Source organism: Sapajus apella, unplaced genomic scaffold, assembly GCF_009761245.1.
Source record: "Sapajus apella isolate SASKATOON/1434 unplaced genomic scaffold, GSC_monkey_1.0 scaffold72, whole genome shotgun sequence".
Taxonomy (NCBI): Eukaryota; Metazoa; Chordata; class Mammalia; order Primates; family Cebidae; genus Sapajus; species Sapajus apella.
Genome location: NW_022437012.1, coordinates 10,336,068 through 10,360,262, shown reverse-complemented (window position 1 = coordinate 10,360,262; position 24,195 = coordinate 10,336,068). Strand labels below are relative to the sequence as shown.

At 42.0% G+C, this 24,195-nt stretch overlaps 1 protein-coding gene and 1 non-coding gene across 6 annotated transcripts in view; both read left to right on the top strand.

Annotated features, from left to right (window-relative positions):
• Positions 1 to 24,195, top strand: part of MAP3K19 (mitogen-activated protein kinase kinase kinase 19) — an 80,851-nt gene that overhangs the window by 52,219 nt on the left and 4,437 nt on the right. For 2 of the 5 annotated variants that reach the window (XM_032250676.1, XM_032250678.1), the window contains 4 exons: positions 4,415 to 4,458; positions 7,441 to 9,882; positions 11,123 to 11,272; positions 13,572 to 14,269. In XM_032250676.1, coding sequence (XP_032106567.1) covers positions 4,415 to 4,458; positions 7,441 to 9,882; positions 11,123 to 11,272; positions 13,572 to 14,269 — 3,334 coding nt within the window. Of the gene's footprint in view, positions 1 to 4,414; positions 4,459 to 7,440; positions 9,883 to 11,122; positions 11,273 to 13,571; positions 14,270 to 24,195 lie in introns of those variants that run through there. The other 3 variants (XM_032250680.1, XM_032250679.1, XM_032250681.1) reach the window with 3 other exon arrangements.
• Positions 23,734 to 23,840, top strand: LOC116531817. The gene has a single exon (XR_004260600.1). It is a non-coding gene; the product is annotated as a U6 spliceosomal RNA (small nuclear RNA).

The window sequence follows — 24,195 nt, the reverse complement described above, 5'->3', positions numbered from 1 at the left end:
TTTGAGATGGGGTTTCTCCATGTTGGCCAGGCTGGTCTCGAACTCCTGACCTCAGGTGATCCACCCACCTTGGCCTCCCAAATGCTGGGATTACAGGCATAAGCCACTGTGCCTGGCCAAAAACAAATTTTAAAAATTAGGTGGCTGTGGTGGTGCTCACCTATAGGCTGAGCTACTCAGGAGTCTGAGGTGGGAGGATTGCTTAATCCCAGGAGGCCGAGGCTGCACTGGATGATGACTAGGTTACTGCATTCCAGCCTGGGTGACAGAGTGAACCTCATCTCTAAAAAAAAAAAAAAGTACAAATAATGTGACTGTTTCTTCTAGTGTGAACTTGCATATTGCTAAATATCATGTTTAGAGTGATATTTACTGATTGTTCAGCTTGGGCTTTATCTATCAAGATTTAATGCTTTTACTTGTCTTACATACATGCAATGGCCAATTTTCCCAATCTTTGTGTCTATTTTTTCAAATCAATATCCAACATCTCCATTATTATGACTAGGTAAAATATTTGCAGCTGAGCTCCTTAGTGTGTTGATTACATTTCCCTTCCTTTTAGACATTGTATTTATCTCAGCGTTAGTTATAACCACTTCATTTCTTCATTTGCTTACTTTTTGTATAGCTGTCACTAATTCATTCCATCCTGTGTATTGCGCCTGTAAAACAAATCTCAATATAGGTGATTAGGTCTCAGGCAATCTGCTGGTTCTGTTTGTTTTGGAGACATTGCTCCTGGACCCTCCTGCCCTCCAGTTTTACTCCACGCCACCTGCTCTCTGGATCTACTGCCCAGCCGCCCATCTGAGATTCCCTTCATGTCCTCCTGGGAATTCCCTTGCTTCCTTGCTGTGTTGAATCCCTGTGTACTAGATATGTGGCTTCTTAATCTTCCTTGCCTTACCATTTTTTTTTTTTTTTTTTGAGACAGAGTCTGACTCTGTCACCCAGGCTGGAGTGCAGCAGCACGATCTCAGCTCACTGCAACCTCCATCTTCTGGACTGAAGCCATTCTTCTTCAGCCTCCTGAGTAGCTGGGACTACAGGCATGCGCCACCAGGCCCAGCTACTTAAAATAATTTTTTTTTTGTAGCAATGGGGTCTTACTATATTGCTCAGGCTGGTCTTGAACTCCTGGGCTCAAGTGACCCACCCACCATGGCCTCCCAAAGTGTTGGGATTACAGGCTTTAAGCACCTTGCTTGCCATCCTTGCTTTACTTAATCCTTATTTGCTAATGCACATTTCCCAGCAGCTTCTTGAGAAAGGGTACGTGGAGAATATGAATGATAGAGATGGGTTTTTTTGTTTTGTTTGTTTTGTTTTTGTCTCTAATTCTTCTGAGCTTTTTTCTTTCTTTCAGTTTGATCTGTTCTCTTTATTTTCATATTGGAGCATTTCCTCGCATATCAGTTGAATCTTGTCTATTTGTATCTACAAGGGTGTCACTAAAAAGTGCTGTATGTTTCAGTGAGCTTGTTGAATGAATGGGCCTCAAAGGAGTTGAATAGGTGGAGACCTGGACGATTGGTAGAAGGATTCCCAAGTGTCAGCTTGTGTAGATCAATGGATCTTTTCTCTCTGCTAGTTTTCTCCAGAGAGATAATTCAAGCGTCTGTCTGCAGGTTATGAGACTAGAGGCAACGTTCTTGGCACTGAATGGGGTTCATATTTCAGTGTGTAGACTTTTCCTTAATCCTCATGTTTTCACTCCAGCACCCCATTTCTGCTCTCAGCCGTACCCAGCTCCTTAGTATCTTTGTTTCAAGCCCTCCAGGGAGTAAACTTCCAGCCATCTGCCAGGAAAGAAGAGTAACTCCTCCTAGTGGACAGGGCAGGGAATCTGGCACTTAATTCAGCACAGGCTACTGAGCATCCTCTCATTTCAGGTTTGCCTGCATCCCTATCTTCAGAGGTATCTTCAGGCCACGTTCCTTTCCGAGATTCTTATTTCTGGTTGGGCTCTCCCCTTGCAAGCATTGAGCAGAACACAGAAAGTTGACAACTCAATCAGTTATTATTTGTCCATATAGTTTTCTCTGTCCAAAATGTTGCTGATATTGCTCATCTGCTGTTTTATCATCTGGGTGTTTTTATTTTTTGTCCTTATTTACATGTTTTAAAATTCCTCTACGGTCATTTTGGAGACAAGCTTGTACATTCAATCTGACATTTTAAATTGGAACTCTGTACATATTTCATTTTATTTTATTTACTTTTTTGGAGATAGGGTCTCGCTCTATTTCCCATGCACTGAGGTGCAAACATGGCTCACTGCAGCCTCAATATCCCAGGCTCACGTGATCCTCCCACCACAGCCTCCTAAGTAGCTTGAGAGTACAGGTGTGTGCCACCATACCTGGCTAATTTTAACATTTTTTATAGAGATGGGGGTCTCGCTATGTGGTCTCAACACATTTTAAAAAGGCTTTGACACATGTTATCAAATTACCTACCAGAAATATCTTGCCTCTACATTCCCACCAGAAGTCTTTACCCCACATGATTCCTGACCAGTACTGGATAATATCTAACAAAATCTTTACAAGAATATTTGAAAGGGATTTTTTTAAAAATTCAGGATGTTATCCATATGTACCCAACTATAAATTATATTCAACTGTATTTCTGGATTAACTTCTATCATCTTTTCAACAGAAAACCTCAACCTCTAGAATGCAACCTCTGGGAGCAAAGAGCAAAGATTTCTCTTTGCCACTCACAACTATAAATTGCCGTCTTCTGGGACAGTATCGGCCACTCAGTAGGCACTCAGTAAATAATTATTGAGTAAATGCATTGGGAATGAAGGGGGGCATGTCACTGCCAGCTGTAGTCAAGGGGAATGCCTGTGACCACTCCTGTTGAGGTCCTCCTCTTAGGTGACTTGTTTTTCACCTGGGATCGGCTTTTCTACTGTGTTAAATCTTAGAGAAGTCTTGTTCTCTGTGTGTGAAACTTCAGAATGAGCCTATGGGTGAAACGGACCTACAGACATTTGTTTGACCCCCACAACACTGAAAAACAAGGGAGGGGAGGCCAGGCCTAGTGGCTCACACCTGGAATCCCGGCACTTTGGGAAGCCAAAGCAAGAGAATTGTTTGTGCCAAGGAGCTTGAGACCAGCCTAGGCAATATAGTAAGACCCTGTCTATATGGAAGATGAGAAACATAAAAATTTTAAATAAATAAATAAGCAAGGGTGGGGGAAGGAGATTTCACATAAAATCTACAGCTCTCTGGCTTCTCTTGGAGGATCTAGCAGTGCTGGATTATCCATCTAGATTGGGTAACAGCACCGAGAGCTGGGTAGTAATGCCCCTTTAGTTGGGGCATGTGATCTCAATTTACGGCTGTGCGTTGCTATCCCACTTCATTTAGTTCTCTGACCTGTTTTGACCCTGGAGACACTGGAGCTTTTGGCTTCAGCTTTAGAAAGTCCAAACTATGCAGAAGTGGTGGTGCGTGGGGTTTTGGGGACCATTCTGACTTTTTGGTAAGAAGAAAACAAATTCTGGGTTTTACACTACTTAGTAAGTCCCAGCTCATTACCTCGGTGAGACGTCCCCACACTCCCTTTCAGAGTTTATGGTGGATCTAGTTTAAACAACTGTCGGGAGACACTTACAGAAGAATATTTTCACATTTCTGCACAGTCCACGCTTTCTAAGGAAAAAACACTAGGAAACTAGGTTAAAAGATGCTTGAACGGCAAAAACGCCTCAGAAGTTAGTGTATTGCTCCAGAGAGATTTAGAGCCTGATTTCCCCAAAAGCTGTTTGCTTACATTCCAGGGTAATAAAACATAAAGGCACCTTTCTCCTGGAAGCACTTGCTTACAATTCATGGTAAAGTTGTCTCTTTCTCTGGAGGGAAAGACGGGCTAAAGTGCCACTTACCCAATACACGCCCTGAGCCTCACCAGCCCGGGGCTCCCTCCTGGGACGCAGCTCAACCACCTGTGCAGGCAAACACCCGGCTCCGCCCACCCGTGCAGGCAAACACCCGGCTCCGCCCACCCGTGCAGGCAAACACCCGGCTCCGCCCACCTGTGCAGGCAAACACCCGGCTCTCATCACGCTGCCCTGTGAGGAACCCGGATGTGGGGAACTGGCGTTACAATGCTCCGCGAGCGATAAATAATCTGCTCTCTGGTCCAGAGATCTCAGGTGTTCTGTCAGAATAGCGACATAAATGTAAAAGCACAGCCCTGTGAGTAGCAGTAGCCTGACATTTTGTGTCGTCATCTCACCTCTGTGTGAATTCCACAGGGGAAACCTCTAATTTCTACAACTTTTCCTCAGACCCCTTAGCATCGGTATTACTCCATTCCCCAGACTCTGGCTTGAGACTGTTTTTTCTTTACTGCTAAGATTATCTAGGTTTTTTTTTTTTTTTTCTTGTTGTAGAGTTTTCGACCTCTGATATGAAGTACAGTGGCCGAAGCATTGAGGTAAGATTAGTGCTAACATTTTTGACTTGAGAACTAAAACCAAAAAACTCTTTTAACTAATTAAGAACCAAATCCTCAGCAATGACAGTTGACCCTTCAACAATGTAGAGGGTAGGGTCACTGATTTCCCCAACACAGTAAAAAATCCATGTATATTCTTTGATTCCCCCAGACCTTAACTACTGATAGCCTACTGGTTTTTTTTTTTTTGTTTGGTTTTGTTTTTTTAGAGACAGGGTCTCACTGTGTTGGCCACGTTGGTCTTGAACTCCTGGCCTCAAGCAATACCCTCCCCTGCAGCCTCCCGTAGTGCTAGGGTTACACAGGTGTGAGCCACTGCACCTGGCTGTAATAGCCTACTGTTGACTAGAGCCTTACCGATAAACAGTTGATTAACACACATTTTGTGTGTTACATGTATTCTACGCTGTATTCTTACAATAAAGCTAAAGAAAATGTTACTAAGAAAATCATAAGGAAGAGAAAATATGTTTACTCTTCATTAGGAAAGTAGATCACCATAAAGGTCTTCATCCTCATTGTCTTCCTGTTGAATAGGCTAAGGAGGAGGCGGAAGAGGAGGGCTTGGTCTTGCTGTCACAGAGGTAGCAGAGAAGGAAGAAAATCCACTATAAGTAGACCTGCACAGTTCAAACCTGTGTTGTTCAAGGGTCAACTGTATTTCCTGGAAAAACAACGACTCACATATAGTTCCTACAGTAGCAGACCATTCCTGGGAAAATTATACCTTGCTATGTGCAGTCTTTTTGTGGAGCGTTTCCTTTCTCTGTGTAATGAGCTGAGTAGCTCCCTTTGACATTCTGTTTTCTTGAGATGAGTCTCGCTCTCTCCCCCAGGCTGGTGCAATCTCGGCCCAGTGCAACCTCTACCTCCTGGGTTCAAATATTTCTTCTGCCTTAGCCTCCTGAGTAGCTGGGATTACAGGCGTCTGTCACCACACCCAGCTAATTTTTGTAATTTTAGTAGAGATGGGGTTTTTTCACCATGTTGGTCAGGCTGGTCTCGATCTCCTGACCTGAAGTGATCTGCCTGCCTTGGCCTCCCAAAGTGCTGGGATTACAGGCATGAGCCACCACGCCTGGCCAGACATATTTTAATTTATCTTCTTTTAACCTGTCTAGAAATTAGGCAATTCTTTTTTTCCCCAGTGGTGGAAAGATTTTCCTAGTTGTCTAATTTATCAGTTTTTGGAAAGATACTTGCAATTCTTAGTTTCTCAACTATCTGAACTTTCTTTACCCTATAAGCCTTTGAGAGATACTTACGCATACATAGTGCTTAGCATTGTAAAAAGGAGTTTATTGACATAAAAAAATGTAATGCCCATTACTAGGCAGATGGTTAAGCTCTGGGCGAATGTGCCTTTATTTCCTAAGTCATTTTCGATAAATGAGAAAAATCATCTAGACAGTATAATTGGGGCCTACACTGCATCTCATCTACTTTTAATGCCTAAGTTTCTAGAGTCAGGTTCCATTTTCTTCCTTCTTACACATAGGTGGCAATAGAATGAAAATTAAACACATATTTCTCAATTACTACCCATGACCCATGCTTGTAAATATTGTTATATAAAGAGGTATTGAATCTGTATACACAGGAAAAGACCACAGTGAAAAGAGGCATAGCGTTAAGGAGTTTGTAGCTTATTGCCCACAAAGCTTAATATTATACATTGGGTTACGCTGACCTCTAGAGGATGATAATAAAAACTAGCATAGTTTGAAAATAAAGGGCAAAGGAGAAAAAAAGGAAAGGTATCCATTTTCCTTTCTTCCACAAAAATGAAATTTTGTGAATTTCATTCAAAAATAATTTAGCAAAACAATGGTGAATAGTTGTGTTTCAGATACTAATTCTGAGTTAGTCAATAACTGACCATTGTTGAGGTATTTTAACAGCAATTTTAAACTGTTCTCAGTGGGATTTCAAAGATTTTAAATCAATTCTATGAAAAGTAAAGGCCGGGCGCGGTGGCTCAAGCCGGTAATCCCAGCACTGTGGGAGGCCGAGGCGGGTGGATCATGAGGTCAAGAGATCGAGACCATCCTGGTCAACATGGTGAAACCCCGTCTCTACCAAAAATACAAAGAATTAGCTGGGCATGGTGGTGCGTGCCTGTAATCCCAGCTACTCAGGAGGCTGAGGCAGGAGAATTGCCTGAACCCAGGAGGTGGAGGTTGCGGTGAGCCGAGATCGTGCCATTGCACTCCAGCCTGGGTAACAAGAGCGAAACTCCGTCTCAAAAAAAAAAAAAAAAAAAAAAAGAAAAGTAAAAAGAAGAGAAATAAAATGTTTCTTATCTTAAATTTTTAACATTGACATTATAGGGCCTTCATTTAAAAATATATAACCATGGATCCTGCAAAAAAAAAAAAATATATATATATATATATGTATGTATACATATATAATCATGAATCTTTACATCTATAATAATCCTGGTTTTAAAACGTGTTGTTTTAAACTGTTTCTAAAAAAATATTGGGAATGAGGTTTTAGTTTCAAAAATTGTGATCTGTCCAGTCATAGTGGCTCATGCCTGTAATTCCAGCATTTTGGGAGGCAGAGTGGGAGGACTGCTTGAGGCCAGGAGTTTGAGACCAGCCTGGGCAACATAGAGAGATCTCATCTCTATTAAAATTAAAAAATTAGTCAGGTATAGTGGCACACACCTGTAGTTCCAGCTACTCGGGAAGCTGAGGTGGGAGGATCGCTTGAGCCCAGGAGGTCAAGGCTGCAGTGAGCTGTGATTACACCAATGCACTCCAGCCTGGAAGACAGAGCAAGACCTTGTCTCAAAAAGGAAAAAAAAAAAAGAATTGTGATCCCCAGGATAGCTTTGTACGTTAAAAGCCTTCCTTAAGAGGATATTATAATCTCTCTAGACTACTTTAAACCAGTTAACATGATATTTATATCTGTTTCTGCATTCATAGCTTTTTCTCTCTTTCCTTTTAGCTCCCTCTGCCACCACTGTCACTCTTGCCTTCGCGATCTGGTGTCCTTACTATCCCCCAAAACCACAAGTTTCCAAAAGAGAAAGAAAGAAACATTCCAAGCCTCACATCTTTTGTGCCTAAACTCTCAGAGTCTGTTTGTCAATCTGATGACCTTAGCCCATCAAACAAGCCTCCAGGAGCCCTAGTTAAGCTGTTAATGGATCCGACTCTCAGGTCTTCAGGTGGTTTCATTTGGTCAAGAAATATGTGCCCTTTTCCGAAGGCTAACCATCACAGACAATGCCTGGAGATGGAGGAGAACCGGAAATCCAAGGAAATAGGAGAATGTAATAAAATCGAAGTCACCCACTTTGAAAAAGGGCAGTCTTTGGTGTCTTTTGAGAATTTGAAGGAAGGCAACATTCCTGAAGATAGGGAAGAGGATATCAACTTCCATGGTCGTAAAATGAGAAAAGCTGAAGAATACGACTCTCAATATCTTTCATCAAGAAAGAATGAGAGTTCAGTAGCCAAAAACTATGAACAAGATCCAGAAATAGTATGTACCATTCCAAGCAAGTTCCAAGAAGCCCAGAATTCAGAAATAGCTCCAAGCCAGGATGAAGCGATGAGAAATAATAAAGCTGCTTCACAAAGAACTTCATTACATAAAGAGGAAGCAATTGAACCAAACAATATTTTAGAAGAGTTTACTGTACTTAAAAGCTTGTCCAATGAAGTGTTTGATGACCCCATTGATAAACTCCCAGAAGGTCATAGCAGCATGGAGACAAACATAAGAATATCAACAGCAGAAGGAGCCAAACCAGAAATGAATGGGATGGTGCCTCTTATCCACATCACCTTCCCTGTGGATGGAAGCTCCGAGGAATCAGCTATAGCCAAACCAAGCCTCCAAAAGAGAAAGGGAACCATTCATAACAACCATAGTGTCAACATACTTGCACACCAAGAAAATGACAAGTGTAAGATGAATTCCCATAGGAGTAAGTTAGATTCAAAGCCCAAGAAAAGTAAGAAGACATCTCAGAATTTCATGATTTCTACTGAAAGTACCACTAAGCCTACCATGCATAAAACAAGCATAAAAACACAAATTTCCCCTGCTTTGGGATTTGTTGACCACAGGCCTTGGCAACTGCCCAGGTTTCAAAAGAGAACACCACAGGTAGCAAAGAAGCAATCAACTCACCGGACTCAGAAACCTAAAAAGCAATCATTTCCTTGTATCTGTAAAAATCCAGGAATCCAAAAGTCATGTGTTCAACCGACAGAGCCAAGACTAAATTACCTAGATCTTAAATATAGTGATATGTTCAAAGAGATCAATTCAACTGCTAATGGACCTGGAATCTATGAAATGTTTGGGACCCCTATTTATTGTCATGTGCGAGAGGCTGAAAGGCATGAAAACAAGTATTACCGTGAAATATGTTCAGCTCCATCAGCCAGATGTATCACCAATAAATGTCGATCTTCACACAGTGAGAGGAGCAGCAATATCAGAACAAGACTTTCTCAGAAAAAACTGCATATGAAAACGCAGAAGACTTTATTTGGCATTAAACAAGAGCACAAAGTCTTAATTTCTAAAGAAAAGAGTTGCAAAGCTATATGTAGCAACCTACATGATGTTGAAAATGGTGATGGTATTTCAGAACCATTCTGGCAGATAAAATCTTCAGGAAATGAGTTTCTATCTTCCAGAGATGATATTCATCCCATGAACTTGGCTCAGACACCTGAGCAGTTCATGAAACAGAATGAATTCCCTCCTGTCTCAGATTTATTCATTGTTGAAGAAGTTTCTACAGAAGAATCTACTAATAATAGAGACATTTCTGACAATCAAATACTCGCTACAGGCCTCAGAGATCTGCGAGAACTTGAAGAGCTGCATTACCAGATCCCATTTATCCCTTCGGAAAACAGCTGGGCAGTGCCCAGTGAGAAGAGATCTAACAAGTATGTACAGCAAGAAAAGCAGAATACAGCATCTGTTAGTAAAATAAATGCCAGCCGCATGTTAACTAATGATCTAGAGTTTGACAGCGTTTCAGATCAATGTAAAACACTTACGAATTTCTCTTTTCAAGAAAAACAAGAAAGTGCATCTTCCCAAACATATCAATATTTGGGACATTATTTGGATCATGTTAGTTTAGAAAATAAGCCAATCACATATCAAATGTTTGGAAAAACTTTAAATGGCACAAATTCAATTTCCCAAGAAATTCTGGACTCTGTAAATAATGAAGAATTAACAGATGAACTATTAGGTTGTCTAGCTGCAGAATTATTAGCTCTTGATGAGAAAGATAATAACTCTTGCCAAAAAATGGCAAATGAAACAGATCCTGAAAACCTAAATCTTGTCCTCAGTAGGAGAGGAAGTACCCCAAAAGAATTGGGCAGAGAGACAACAAATGTCAAAATACAGGTTGGTATAATTAGAATCCGAGATTCAGTGGGGTGGGAAGGACCTCAGAGACAATCTGGTTCAAAACCATTCTTTTCTTTTTTCATTTTTTTAAATTATTTATTTATTTATTTATTTTTTTTTGAGATGGAGTCTCGCTCTGTAGCCCATGCTGGAGTGCAGTGGCACGATCTCGGCTCACTGCAACTTCCACCTCGCAGGTCCCAGTTCAAACAATTCTACCTCAGCTTCCCAAGTAGTTGGAATTACAGGCATGAGCCGCTATGTCCAGCTAATTTTTGTATTTTTCAGTACAGACAGGGTTTAATTATGTTGGCCAGTCTGGTCTTGAACTCCTGACCTTGTGATCTACCCACCTTGGCCTCCCAAAGTGCTGGGATTACAGGCATAAGCCACCGCGCCTGACCCAAACCCCTTATTTTTAAATGAGGAATTATAAACCCAAACAATTAAATAGTTTCTTCAAGGTCTTATTGTTTAATCACAAGGTTGGAATTCAGGTCCTCTGACTTTCAGGCTAAGATGTTTTCATTATGCTGACCCACTTTTGGAATTTAGCTAGCTTGGTGTTGTAATGAAATCACTTTGGTTAAATCAACGTAGCGAAACTATTCAAATAAGTCAGTATTTTATTCAATGATGACATTTTCAATCAACAGCATTTCATTTCCAAGTATCAGCAGAAAGATAATTATAGGCAAGACATTGCTCTAGGTATGTGAAATAGAAAGAAATGAACATGGCTCCCAAAGTAGCTCACCATTTTGTTCATATGAAGACATGAAATGTGCATTTCTCAGAGTCCCTACACCTGAGCATTTGCTTTCAGATTGTTCACTACTTTAATGGGAATTTTAAGGAGAGAGTTGAGGTTAGCAGGCTGAGGAGATGACATACACTAACACATTCCATCATGATAGGGAGCTTGTGAAAGGTCATTCTCAAAAGACAGTGGTCAGTAGCTGCAGGCCCATGTGGGCCTAGAGATGAACAGGCCTAAGACCTCTTCCTATAAAATACGCAGAGCAAGATGTGATATTAAAATGTGTATAATTAACAGGGCTGAAGTACACAGCTAAAATACATTATGTGGCCATTTGGGGGAGCCGTGTGTCTCTAGAAGTTACCTATTAGAGTGGCCACAGCCAGGAACATTTGAGAAGACTCTACTCTCACCCCTTTCTCTCCATCCCAATGACTTGGTTTAATGGTCACTCTTCCTTCTGTCTTATTATTCCAGAGGCATAGTAATGGGTTAAGGATACATGACACGGAGGAGAAATGTCTCAACTCAAATGAAAAGAAGACATTTTCTGAAAACAGTTTCAAGTCTGAAGAACCTATCCTATGGACCAAGGGTGAGATTCTTGGAAAGGGAGCCTACGGCACAGTAAGTTAAACTGGAAACTTGAAACCAACATTCCCCACCCCTCCACAGTCCCTACCTCTGCCCCTCCCGCTCCCCTAGTCATCCTCCCTGCTTCCTCTGGCAAGGACTCTTTTACTTAGAACTTGTTGGAAGTAACAGAAAATCCAGCCATTGACAGAAAAGACAGTTATTGCTTTATGTGACTGAAAGGTCTGGAATAGGTCTGGCTCTGGGCCCGTGTGGCTTCAGGAGCCAGATAATGTCATCAGGATCTGGCCTCTCTCCCTGTGTGTGGCTGTTTCTCAGGCACCATATAGTGATACAGTGACCATTGCATTTCTAGCCTCTCCTTCTCCCAGGTTCAAGTCCAATGGGAAAGAAATATCTTCCTTCGGTCAGTTGGGGGGAAATAGGGGAGGGACGGTGGGGGGTGGGGAGCTGGGGAGAGATAGCAAGGGGAGAAATGCCAGATGTAGGTGATGGGGAGGAAGGCAGCAAATCACACTGCCATGTGTGTACCTATGCAACAATTTTGCATGTTCTTCACATGTACCCCAAAACCTAAAATGCAATAAAATAAATAAATGGAAAAAAAAAAAGAAATATCTTCCTTCGACAGTTCAATATGTTACTGGAAGTTGGGAGAATCATTGCTGGATGGCAAAAACAAAAGATGTCCCTTACATTTTGTGAATTGCATAAGATATCTTGCGGGTGGGGGATGAAGAGAGGTGGGTACAAACATACAGTCAGATAGAAGAAATAAGTTCTAGTGTTTGATAACACAGTAGGGTGACTATCGTTAACAATATGTTGTGAATTTCCAATTAGCTAGAAGATTTGAAATGCCCCCAACACAAAGAAAATGACAAATGTCTGAGGTGATGGATGTCCTGAACACATTCTTGATCATTACACAGTCTATGCATGTATTAATATATCATATGTACCTCATAAATATGTACAAACATTATATATCTAAGTCCTAGCACTTGAGATATTTACATAGATGAGTAAAGAAAAGGCTGGTTCCCAAATAAGACTTGTGCTGTCTCCAGCTGGGGACATTTCAGGAATCAATGAGAAGATGGGAAGACAAAAAACCACTGAGATTACATCATAAGGGTGATTTCCAGGGCCTGTCTCCTTCTTGCTCCAGAGACCTTGGGAGCTAAACTACCTCTATTTTACATATTTTGTGAGGGGCCTTTCCAAACCACCATCTCATGTGGTCATCATAGAAATCTGTGAGGCAGGCTGGGCACAGTGGCTCACACCTGTAATCCCAGCACTTTGGGAGGCCAGGGTACCTGGATCACTTGAGGTCAGGAGTTCAAGACCAGCCTAGCCACATGGTGAAACCTCGTCTCTACTAAAAATACAAAAATTAGCCAGGTGTGGTGGCACACGCCTGTAATCCCAGCTACTCAAGAGTCTGAGGCACGAGAATTGCTTGAACTTGGGAGGCAGAAGTTGCAGTCAGCCCAGATCATACCACTGCACTCCAGCCTGTCTCAAAAAAAAAAAAAAAAAATCTATGAGGCAGCCTGGGCAACATAGCAAGACCTTACTAAAATTTTTTAAATTAGCCTAGTGTGGTGGCACATGCCTGTAGTCCCAGCTACTCGGGACGCTGAGGCAGGAGAAGTAGCTGATCCTGGGAGTTTGAGGCTGCAGTGATATATGATTGGGGCCACTACACTCCAGCTTGGGTGACAGAGACCTTGTCTCCAAAAAAAAGTAAAAGACAAAGAAAAAAGGCCAGACACGGCGGCACTACAAAAAGTATACACACACATACAAAATTAGCCAAGTGTGGTAGCACACACCTATGATCCTAGCTATTCAGGAGGCTGAGGCAGGAGGATTGCTTGAGCCAGGAGATTGAAGCTGCAGTGAGCTGTGATTATGCCAGTGCACGCCAGCCTGGCAACAGAGTAAGACCCTGTTTAAAAAGAAAAAAAAAAAGAAATCTGTGAGTCAAGTATGCTTACCTCAGCTTTACAGATGAGAAAAACTGGTCAAAAGATTACACATTTATCCCAAGTTATGCAGCTGGGGAAAGATGAAGCCAGGATTCTAGCCAATCCAAGCCACTTGACTTTAAGTCAATATGACATCCATTTACCATGTTTCTCATACCCATCTTGGCTCCACTGAAACACTGAATTTGCTTAAATACTTTGCATTTAGGAAGGGAGGTAACAACTTAGAGAAAGACAAGGGTTTAGGAGGAGAAGGGAAAGTCAAGTGTCACCTGAGACATTTTGTGAAAAAGTTATGTCATTAATTTAATAACAAGATATTGGTTTGCTTTTAGGTATACTGTGGTCTCACTAGCCAAGGACAGCTAATAGCTGTAAAACAGGTGGCTTTGGATACCTCTGATAAATTAGCTACTGAAAAGGAATACCAGAAACTACAGGAAGAACTAGATTTGCTCAAAGCACTGAAACATGTCAACATTGTGGCCTATTTGGGGACATGCTTGCAAGAGAATACTGTGAGCATTTTCATGGAGTTTGTTCCTGGCGGCTCAATCTCTAGCATTATAAACCGTTTTGGGCCATTGCCTGAAATGGTGTTCTGTAAATATACAAAACAAATTCTGCAAGGTGTTGCTTATCTCCATGAGAACTGTGTGGTACATCGTGATATCAAAGGAAATAATGTTATGCTCATGCCAACTGGAATAATAAAGCTGATTGACTTTGGCTGCGCCAAGCGTTTGGCCTGGGCAGGTTTAAATGGCACCCACAGTGACATGCTGAAGTCCATGCATGGGACTCCATATTGGATGGCCCCAGAAGTCATCAATGAGTCTGGCTATGGAAGGAAATCAGATATCTGGAGCATTGGTTGTACTGTGTTTGAGATGGCTACAGGGAAGCCTCCACTGGCTTCCATGGACAGGATGGCCGCCATGTTTTACATCGGAGCGCACCGAGGGTTGATGCCTTCTTTACCAGACCACTTCTCAGAAAACGCAGCAGACTTTGTGCGCATGTGTCTGACCAGGTAAGAAACTAAAAACAAGAGGAGGAGGATAAATTCCCAGAGATTCCAAGTGGCTGACATTTCACCTGAAAGTTATGGCCCATTAAAAGCTCTGTTTTGGGGATGAAATCAAGTAGAGAGTGATTTTGTGCTGAAAGTCATCATAATTAGTCACATTGGGTAATTGTGTGCATTGTTGTATCAGGGTATAGGAGGCAATGCTTCAAGTAGAAAGTGCCTCCATTAAACGTCTTCTCAAGTTCTATCAATACTTGCCCAAAGCAATGGGTTTGCAAAGTTTGTTAAAGATGTACTTATTTACTAATAAGACATCTTCCTAGGAACTGGCTAGGGTGAAATGACAACTCCTTGAATTTAAAGTGAGGGGAAACATTTTGAGCCAATGAAATAAATGTCTAATTGGAGATTTCAAGCATCAAGTGGAGGAGTGTTTGGTGAATCAGAAGAGCCTTAGAAAATTGCCTATATTCCCCTTCCTTATCTTCTCTCATATCTATAAAATTAAATTCTGGGCAAAATGTTAGAACTGTAACTGTAATGTAATGTAATGGAGATGAGTGCTGTGCTTTTCAAATTTTTAGCCAGGTTACTGTCTGCTCATATGAAATCTTAAATCAAAGAATAAAATAAAAGCAGAGAGATGGCTGTAGTTAAAGTGTGTACCCATGGGGTGGGGAAGAGTTAAGGAGTAGGGCTGCGGGTGCTGGAGCCCACTCTAGACTACCACACCAGCAGCCCCAAACCTACCTACCTGGTGAGGTTCCACATTTAGTTGGAGGACAAGAAAGGCCTGAGACTCAAAGTCAATTTCCTGTCTTTCAAGGAAGTGTGCCTTCTTATCCCTAGATGAAAAGCTCCAGCGTCCCATCTTTCGGCAAGCACATATGGCAACCCCCAACTCCCAGGGGTTTGTTTTGCCTTTCTGAATGAATCTTAGAATCTGCAGGTCACCCTCTCTGCCAGTGAATGTGCCCCTCTTTCAGGCCCTGTCTCCTTCTCCCAGCACATGTGTATCAGCCTGTCCTGGCTGATTTCAGGATGATCACATGGGCCAGGGCAGGAATGCCAGTCCAGGGCTGCAGTTCTGGGCATTGCTAGATGCAGAGACACCTTAGGTTTCCCAGTGTGGATTTTGTGGACAGACCCCCCAGTCACTGAGCTGCCCATCATCTCCAAAAAAAAACAAACTGACAAAAGGGGCATAAATGTGTTGGAATATCATATAGATCAGTACTACTTTTAGTGATTGGTGTTAACTCCTAAAACTATTGTAGTTGCTTTGTTCTGAATTTAATGATTACCTATATTTTTGACTCACAGCTAGAAATCAATTGTTATTCTGATTTTCTTTCAAGTTGTGATTAAACACACACACACAAACACACACACACACACACACATACACACACACCCCACATGATTAAAGAGAAAGGGTAGAATCTTTTATGGCTCTCCTTTTGAACCATTGCTTCATAAACTAAGCAATATACAATTCACATCACTAACCATAAATTAACAGGGTTGACGTGAAGGTTAAGTGAAACAGTGCAAGTAAACTGCTTAGTAGACTGTAGGGCACAAAATTAGGAGTTTACAGTTAATAATCATTAGGAAGAATACTAACATACCTTACCTAATTAGGGTCATATATGATTATATAATTACCTCCTAAAAGTCTGTGGTGAAGGCCCTGAGGACCCTAACATCTCACCTGGTATCAATACTCCTTGGAGATATGTATAGCCAGAAAATAAAGGGTGAGGCACTCTTAAAGATTCAGAAATAGAGGTAATCAGGCACAGACTAGGAAAAGTGTAAATAAAACAGGAATGAACTTGGGGAAGCTGAGTCAAATAAGCATGGAGGGGGTACTCCTGTGGACAGGCTAAGTTCTGGGAAGTCAGGCCAAGGAGTTTAGCTTCGTTGCAATAGGCAGTGCGGAGCAGGGGGCTGCAAAAGATTTTTGGGTAGAGAAAGCCATAAAGAAAAGGGTCTTTGGGAAGGCAGGTCAGATGGCAATGTATCGAAGGGCCTGGAATGGATGCTGCTTGAGACTAGAAAGTTCTGCAGAAATCTGGAGCTTGGATGCTGATAGTGGTAGAAGCAGTGAGATTGTAAAGGATTCCAGAAAATTTCAGAGAAAGGTGAGTCAAGACTTGGTAATGGAGCAGGATGATAGGATTTCATGGTTTTGAGTCTGGATAATGGGAGAAATCACAGTTATGAGAGAAGAACAGGGGAGGTAGCTAAACTTTACCTCTCACGTAAGGAGACATTTGAAGCTATGGAATTGGAGCTCAGCAAAGTAATTAACATTAGAAGTACACATTTTAAAAATATTATAACAGTCAGGTACAGTGGCTCATGCCTGTAATCCCAGCACTTGTAAAGCTGAAGTGGATGGATCGCTTGAGTCCTGGAGTTCGAGACAGAGACCAACCTGGACCACATGTCAAAACCCCATCTCTACAAAATTACCCAGGCATGGTGGTGCATGCCTGTAGTCCCAGCTACTCAGGAGGCTGGGGTGAGAGGATGAGAGGATTGCTTGACCCCGGAAGTTGAGGCTGCAGTGGGCCGAGATAGCGCCATTGTACTCCAGCCTGAGGGACACAGCGAGACCCTGTCTCTAAAAAAAAAAAAAGTCATTATAAGGCTGATAGCTGTAGTCATAAAAAAAAATTATGGGGCTAAGGAAAATATTTTTGAAAATGCTCACAATGGGCCGGGCGCAGTGGCTCATGCCTGTAATTCTAGCACTTTGGGAGGCCGAGGCGGGTGGATCACCTGAGGTCAGGAGTTCAAGAAAATGCTCACAATGGAAGCTAACAGAAAAATGTGGCTGGCGTGGTGGCTCACGTCTGTAATCCCAGCACTTTGGGAGGCCGAGGTGGGTGGATCACCTGAGATCAGGAGTTCGAGACTAGCCTAACCAACATGGAGAACCCCCATCTCTACTAAAAATACAAAAATTAGCCGGGTATGGTGGCACATGCCTGTAATCTCAGCTACCCGGAAGGCTGAGGCAGGAAAATCGCTTGAACCTGAGAGGCAGAGGTTGCAGTGAGCCGAGATTATGCCATTGCACTCCAGCCTGAACAACAAGAGTAAAACTCTGTCTCAAAAAAAAAAAAAGAAAAGAAAAGGAAGCTAACAGAAATGCATGGCATCAAGTCTAGTACATAACTGGAGAAGGGAAGGGAAAAAGGGAGGTAGGGAGGGAGGAAGGGAGAGGAGTTGCCCCAAGGTGTAAGAAGAAACAAGGGGACAGAGTTTCCCATAAATCTAAGCAGAGAGAGTTTCAGGTAGGAGGAAGTAGTGAATATTTCAAGTGCTACAGAAATGACAAAAAGGATGAGCTCATTAAATTTGGTTACTTTCAAGAGAGGGCAATTTCTATAGAGGAATGGGCCAAATGGTTAAGAATACTGGGAGAAAGCCACTGAGCTTAGTCCTGTTAGCGACATTTGGCAGCAATTTTTAAAATGGGATGGGCCAGGCACAGTAGCCTGCTCTTGTAATCCCAGCACTTTGGGAGGCTGAGGCAGGATAACATTGAGCTCAGTAGTTTAAGATCAGCCTGGACAACAAACATTTTGTAGAGACTTTGTCCCTACAAAAAATTTAAAAATTGGCAAGGCATGGTGGTGTATGCCTGTAGTCCCAGCTACTCAGAAGGCTGAGGGGGAGGACTACTGAAGCCTGAGAGGTTGAGACCACAGTGAGCCGTGACCATGCCACTGCACTCTAGCCTGGGCAACAGAATGAGATCCTGTCTCAAAAAAAAAAAAAAAAAAGTTGGGGGGTGCGACAGTGGTAGCTAGAAATGGTATCCAGTTCAAGGACAGAATTTTTTTATTTTTTAAGGGAGAGATTTATGCATATTTTGAAAGCAGGATAAAGTGCCTCCAGATGGTGAAATAATTTTTTTTTTTTTGAGATGGAGTCTTGCTCTGTCACCCAGGCTGGAGTGCAGTGGCACGCTCTCATCTCACTGCAACCTCTGCCTCTTGGATTCAAGCAATTCTCCTGCCTCAGCCTCCTGAGCAGCTGGGACTACAGGCACCTGCCACTGCTCCCAGCTGATTTTTTTGTATTTTTTAGTAGAGACAGGGTTTCACCATGTTGGCCAGGCTGGTCTCCAACTCTGGACTTCGTGATTCGCCCACCTCGGCCTCCCAAAGTGCTGGGATTACAGGCGTGAGTCACCGCACCCTGCAGATTTTTGTTTTTGTTTTTACTTTTGAAATGATACAAAATATAAAACTTTTACACAAAATAAAATACTTTTAAAAGTATTTATTTTCCATTTTCACCTGGAAAATGATCTGGTGGCCCTTTTGCTTTCAAAATTATCAAAAAAAGGAGGGGCTTCAAGATGGCTGACTAGAGGCATCTGGGACTTGCTTCCTCCACAAAGAACTAAAATGGCAAGTAGATAACCACATTTCAAATACAGCATCTAAGAGAGGACACTAGATATCAACAGAGAAATGACAGGAAACACCTGAGACATGGAAGAAAAGGGAAGCAAGGCAGCCAGTTTGGTTGAGATTGGCCGAGAGGCCAGAGAGGCTCCCCAGTGTGGGGAAACGGTGAGAGATCCCCAGTGGTCCACATTCTCACAGTGAACTCCTGCAGTCCTAGCCATGGGAGAACATGTTAGTCCTTGCAGACACTGAGACTAGCATGTGGATTGCCTGGAAACCATGTGACAGCATTGCTCCAGAGAGGGAGGTCAAACCAGGTCCCACACATCCCTGAGTCCTCAGCAGCTAACGCCTGGCACCATTTTGAGAGTCCAGCCCACACCAAACTCCAACCTGCCCTGTGGCTCAGCAGCCCCTGCAACTCCACATCCCTGGAACCCAACTTACATTTTCTTCTGTTTACTTGGAGGGCTACAGCAGTGTGATGCCAGTTGTACCCAGTGGAGTGGCCAGATCCCCAGCATTGTAGCACACAAGGTGTCCTGCACCCTAGAAACAACAGTGCAGTGCACCGGGGAAGCGGCTTCTGGGACAAAGGAAGGCAAAGCATGTGACCCCAGAGCCTGAGAACTGCCTACTCTAGATGGCTGTAACAGACAGCAACCCCAGCCTTTCTAGCAGCAGGGCTGCCACACACATGCTCCGAGGACAGGCTCTGCTGCTGTCCACTGCAGCCTCTACTTAGGCTGAAGTGTGTGCCACTGGCAGTGACCCTACCTGCTTCAGCAACAGGGTTGCAGCACATTTGCATGTGTCGTGAGGACTGGCTTTCCTGGCTGTAGCTGCTGCCACCACCAGAAACCAAACCATGAGCTTCCTGGAGCCTGAGAGCCACCTGCCTGAAGCTGCTGCCACTGACAGCAGCCCTGCTCCCACCAGTAGCAGGGCTATAGCACACTTTCACGTGCCGTAAGGACAGGCTCCCCTTGCCTACCACCACCATAGCTACAGCCACCCAATCATCACGCCAGGCCCCTGGGGATCACCACACCCTGCCCACCACTGCTACTACCTGAGTGTACCACTAGAGGGCCTGAGGAAAGGCCAACCAAGCCTGGCACAGCAACCCCGCTGGTGTCTGAGCACACTGCTTGGGGCCTGGGGATTCTCTGCTCTATCACTGCTGATATCTGTACATTCCTCTTAAGAGCCCGAGGACTGGCCCATCCAGCCCACTGCAGCTGCTACTAACACCAGTGTCTGCTGCTATGGAGCCCACATGTTATCCCACTACCACTATTGCCATTGCCCATGCCATGCATGCTCCCCAGAAGTCTAAGGACCTATCCACCCCCAGCCCACCACTGCCACTGCCAGGACCTGAGCAAGCCTTGGAGGCCCAAGAATTGGCCCATTTGGACCCACTAAGACTAGTGCCCATGTATGCTACCCAGGGGCCCAAAGAGAGGCATGTTTGACACACCACTGCTACCACTCAGGCTAGAGGACTGGCCCACCTGGCATGCCAGTCTCCAGCAAAACCTCACCACAGATTCCACTAACAATCATAGACTAGGCCACTGAGGAAATTACAGACAGCACTGGCATTGTTTACAGCTGAAAAAATCATACCAAGACCACACTACTGCATACACCCAGAATCAAAGCCAAAGCATCCTATCCAATCAACACCATAGATACATCTTCAAGAAAAAGTCTTCCCCTATGAAAGCCAATCCAAAAAATTAAAAGAAGTGACTGTTACACCACATGTGCAAATTCATTCAAGAGCTTCAACAATAGACTACATCAAGCAGGAGAAAGAATCTCAGAACTTGAATACAGATCTTTTGAAATAACCCATTCAGACAAAAATAAAGAAAAAAAAAAAAGCAAACCAAGCCTACATGTCATGTGGAAAACTATAAATGGACCAAATGTACAATTTTGGTTGTTCCAGAAGGTGAAGAGAAGACCAACAGTATGGAAGATCTACTTAAATAATAGGCCGGGTGCGGTGGCTCACACTTGTAATTCCAGCACTTTGGAAGGCCAAGGTGGGTGAATCACATGAGGTCAGGAGTTCGAGACCAGCCTGGCCAAGATAGTGAAATTCCATCTCTACTTAAAAAAAAAAAAATATATATATATATATATATATATGTATATATATACACACACACACACACATATATATACATATATGTATACACATATATATATGATAAAATTTTAAAAAAATAATAAAATAAAGAAATAATAGCTGAAATCTTCCCAGGTCTAGCAAGAGATTTAGACATTTAGATACAGGAAGCTAAGAGATCCACAAATAGATAAAACCTAGAAGTTCTTCTCTATGTACATTACAGTCAAACTGTCAAAAGTCAAAGACAAAGAAAATTCTAAAAACAGCAAAAGAAAAGCATCTAATAACGTGTAAAAGAACCCCCATCAGACTAACAGTGGATTTATCAGCAGAAACCTTTCAGGCCAGGAGAGAATGGGATGATATGTTAAAAGTTTTGAAAGGGATAAAAACAAAAACAAAGCTTTCAGCCAAAAATACCCAGCAAAGTTATCTTTCAAAAATGAAGAAGAAAGTGTTTCACAGACATGTAAAAACTGAGAGACTTCATCACCGTTAGTGGCCCTACGAGAAATGCTTAAGAGAGTCCTATACCTGGAAGTGAGAGGTCATATCTATCATGAAAACATATGAAAGTGTAAAACTCACTGGCTCACTGGTAGAGCAAACCACGCAAAAGAGGCAGAGAAAGGGCTTAAATGTTAACACTACAGAAAACCAGCAAACCACAATGATAACAAGAGAGAAAGAAAGAAACAAAAACAACCAGAAACAGTTAACAAAATGACGGGAATAAGTCATCACATATCAATAATAACCTTGAACATAAATGGATTAGAAATTTCCAATTAAAATGGCTGAGTAGATTTTTTTTAAAACCCAAAAATATGCTGCCTTCAAGAAACTCTCTTTACTTGTAAAGACACACATAGACTAAAAGTGAAAGGATGGAAAAAGACAGTTCATGCAACTAGAAACCAATAGAGAGCATGAATAGCTATATTCATATCAAACACACTTCATGTCAAAAACCATAAAAAGAGACAAAGTCACTATATAATGATAAAGAGATAAATTCACCCAGAAGATGTACCACTTCTGATGCTACATCAGAGGATTTAACACTTCTAAATATATATGTACCATACTTCAGAGCACCCAGATATATAAAGCAGATATTATTAGGTCTAAAGAGAGAGATAGACTCTAATACAATCATAGATAGGGACTTCAACACCCCACTCTCAACATTGAAGAGATTATCTAGACAAAAAATCAACAGAGAAACACTAGATTTAAATTGCACATTAAACCAAGCAGACACAACAGATACCTACAGAATATTTTATCCAACAACTGCAGAATAAATATTCCGATTAATACATGGGACATTTTCCAGGATAGGCCATATTAGGCTGCCAAACAAGTTTCAACAATTTTTTAAAAATCAAAATCATACCAAGTATTTTTTCAGCCACAATGGAATAAAACTAGAAATCAATAACAAGAGGAACTTTGAAAACTGTATAAATACATGGAAACTAAACAACATAGTACTGAATGACCATCAGGTCAAGGAAGAAATTAAGAAGAAAATTTAAAAATTTCTCAAAACAAAGGAAAATCAAAACACAACATACCCAAATCTATGTGACATAGCAAAGTAATGCTTAGAGGGAAGTTTACAGCAATAAAAGGCTACATCAAAAATATATGAAGATTGACTTGACATGGTGTCTCACACTTGTAATCCCTACACTGTAGGAGGCCAAGGTGAGAGGATCACTTGAACCCAAGGGTTCAAGACCATCCTGAGCAGCAAAGTGAGACCTTGTCTTTAAAAAAAAAAAATTAGGAGGCCGGGTGCGGTGGCTCAAGCCTGTAATCCCAGCACTTTGGGAGGCCGAGGCGGGTGGATCACGAGGTCAAGAGATCGAGACCATCCTGGTCAACATGGTGAAACCCTGTCTCTACTAAAAATACAAAAAATTAGCTGGGCATGGTGGCGCGTGCCTGTAATCCCAGCTACTCAGGAGGCTGAGGCAGGAGAATTGCCTGAACCCGGGAGGCGGAGGTTGCGGTGAGCCGAGATCGCGCCATAGCACTCCAGCCTGGGTAACATGAGTGAAACTCCGTCTCAAAAAAAAAAAAAAAAAAAAAAAAAAAAAAAAAAAAAATTAGCTGGGTTACTTGGGAGGCTGAGGTGGGAGGATTGCTTGAACCCAAGAGTTCAAAGCTGCAGTGAGCCATGATCACACCACTGCATTGCAGCTGGGGTGACAGAGCAAGGCCCTGTCTTGAAAAAGAGTATAAAAATTTAAATAAATAATCAAGGAAATAGAAGAAAAAGAGAACAAACCAAACCCCAAATTAGTAGAATAAAAGAAATAAATATCAGATTAAGTTAAGTGAAATACGCCAGGCTCAGAAAGACAAACATTGCATGTCCTCACTTATGTGTGGGATCTAAAAATGAAAACAATTAAATTCATGAACATAGAGTAGAAGGATGATTACCAGAGGCTGGAAATGATAGTAGAAGGGTAGGGGTGGAGCAGGTAGGGAAGGAATAAAAAAAAAAAGTTAGATTGAATGAATAAGACCTACTATTTGATAGCACATCAGGGAGACAATAGTCATTAATAACTTAATTGTACAGTTTAAAATAACTAAAAGAGTGTAATTGGATTGTTCATAACACAAAGGATTAGTGCTTGAGAGAATGGATGCCCCATTCTCCATGGTGTGATTATTTGACATTGGATGCCTGTACCAAAACATCTCATGTGCCCCATAAATACATACACCTACTATGTACCGACAAAAAATAAAAATTAAATTAAAAAAATTAATAGAAAAATAATAAAGATCAGAGTAGTACTAAATGAAATAGAGAAAAAATACGAAGGATCAGTGAAATGAGAAGTTGGTTTAAAAAAAACAAAATTGTGCTCGCTTCGGCAGCACATATACTAAAATTGGAACGATACAGAGAAGATTAGCATGGCCCTTGCGCAAGGATGACACGCAAATTCATGAAGCGTTCCATATTTTTTAGAAAAAAAAGCTAGCCAGACTAACCAAGAAAGAAAAAGAGAGATGACTCAAATAAAAATCAGAAACAAAGAAGGAGACATAGCAACTAATACCACAGAAATGAAAAAACCCATCAGCGACCATTATGAACAACTATAAGCTAACAAACTGGAAAACCGAGAGGAAATGGATAAATGCCTGGACGCATACAAGATTGAATCAGGAAGAAATAGAGAACCTGAACAGACCAATAATGAGCAATGAGATTGAATCAGTAATAAAATGTCTCCCAACAAAGAAAAGCCCAGGACTGGATGGCTTCGCTGCCATATTCTATCAAACTCATAAGGAAGAACTAACGCCAGTTATCCTCC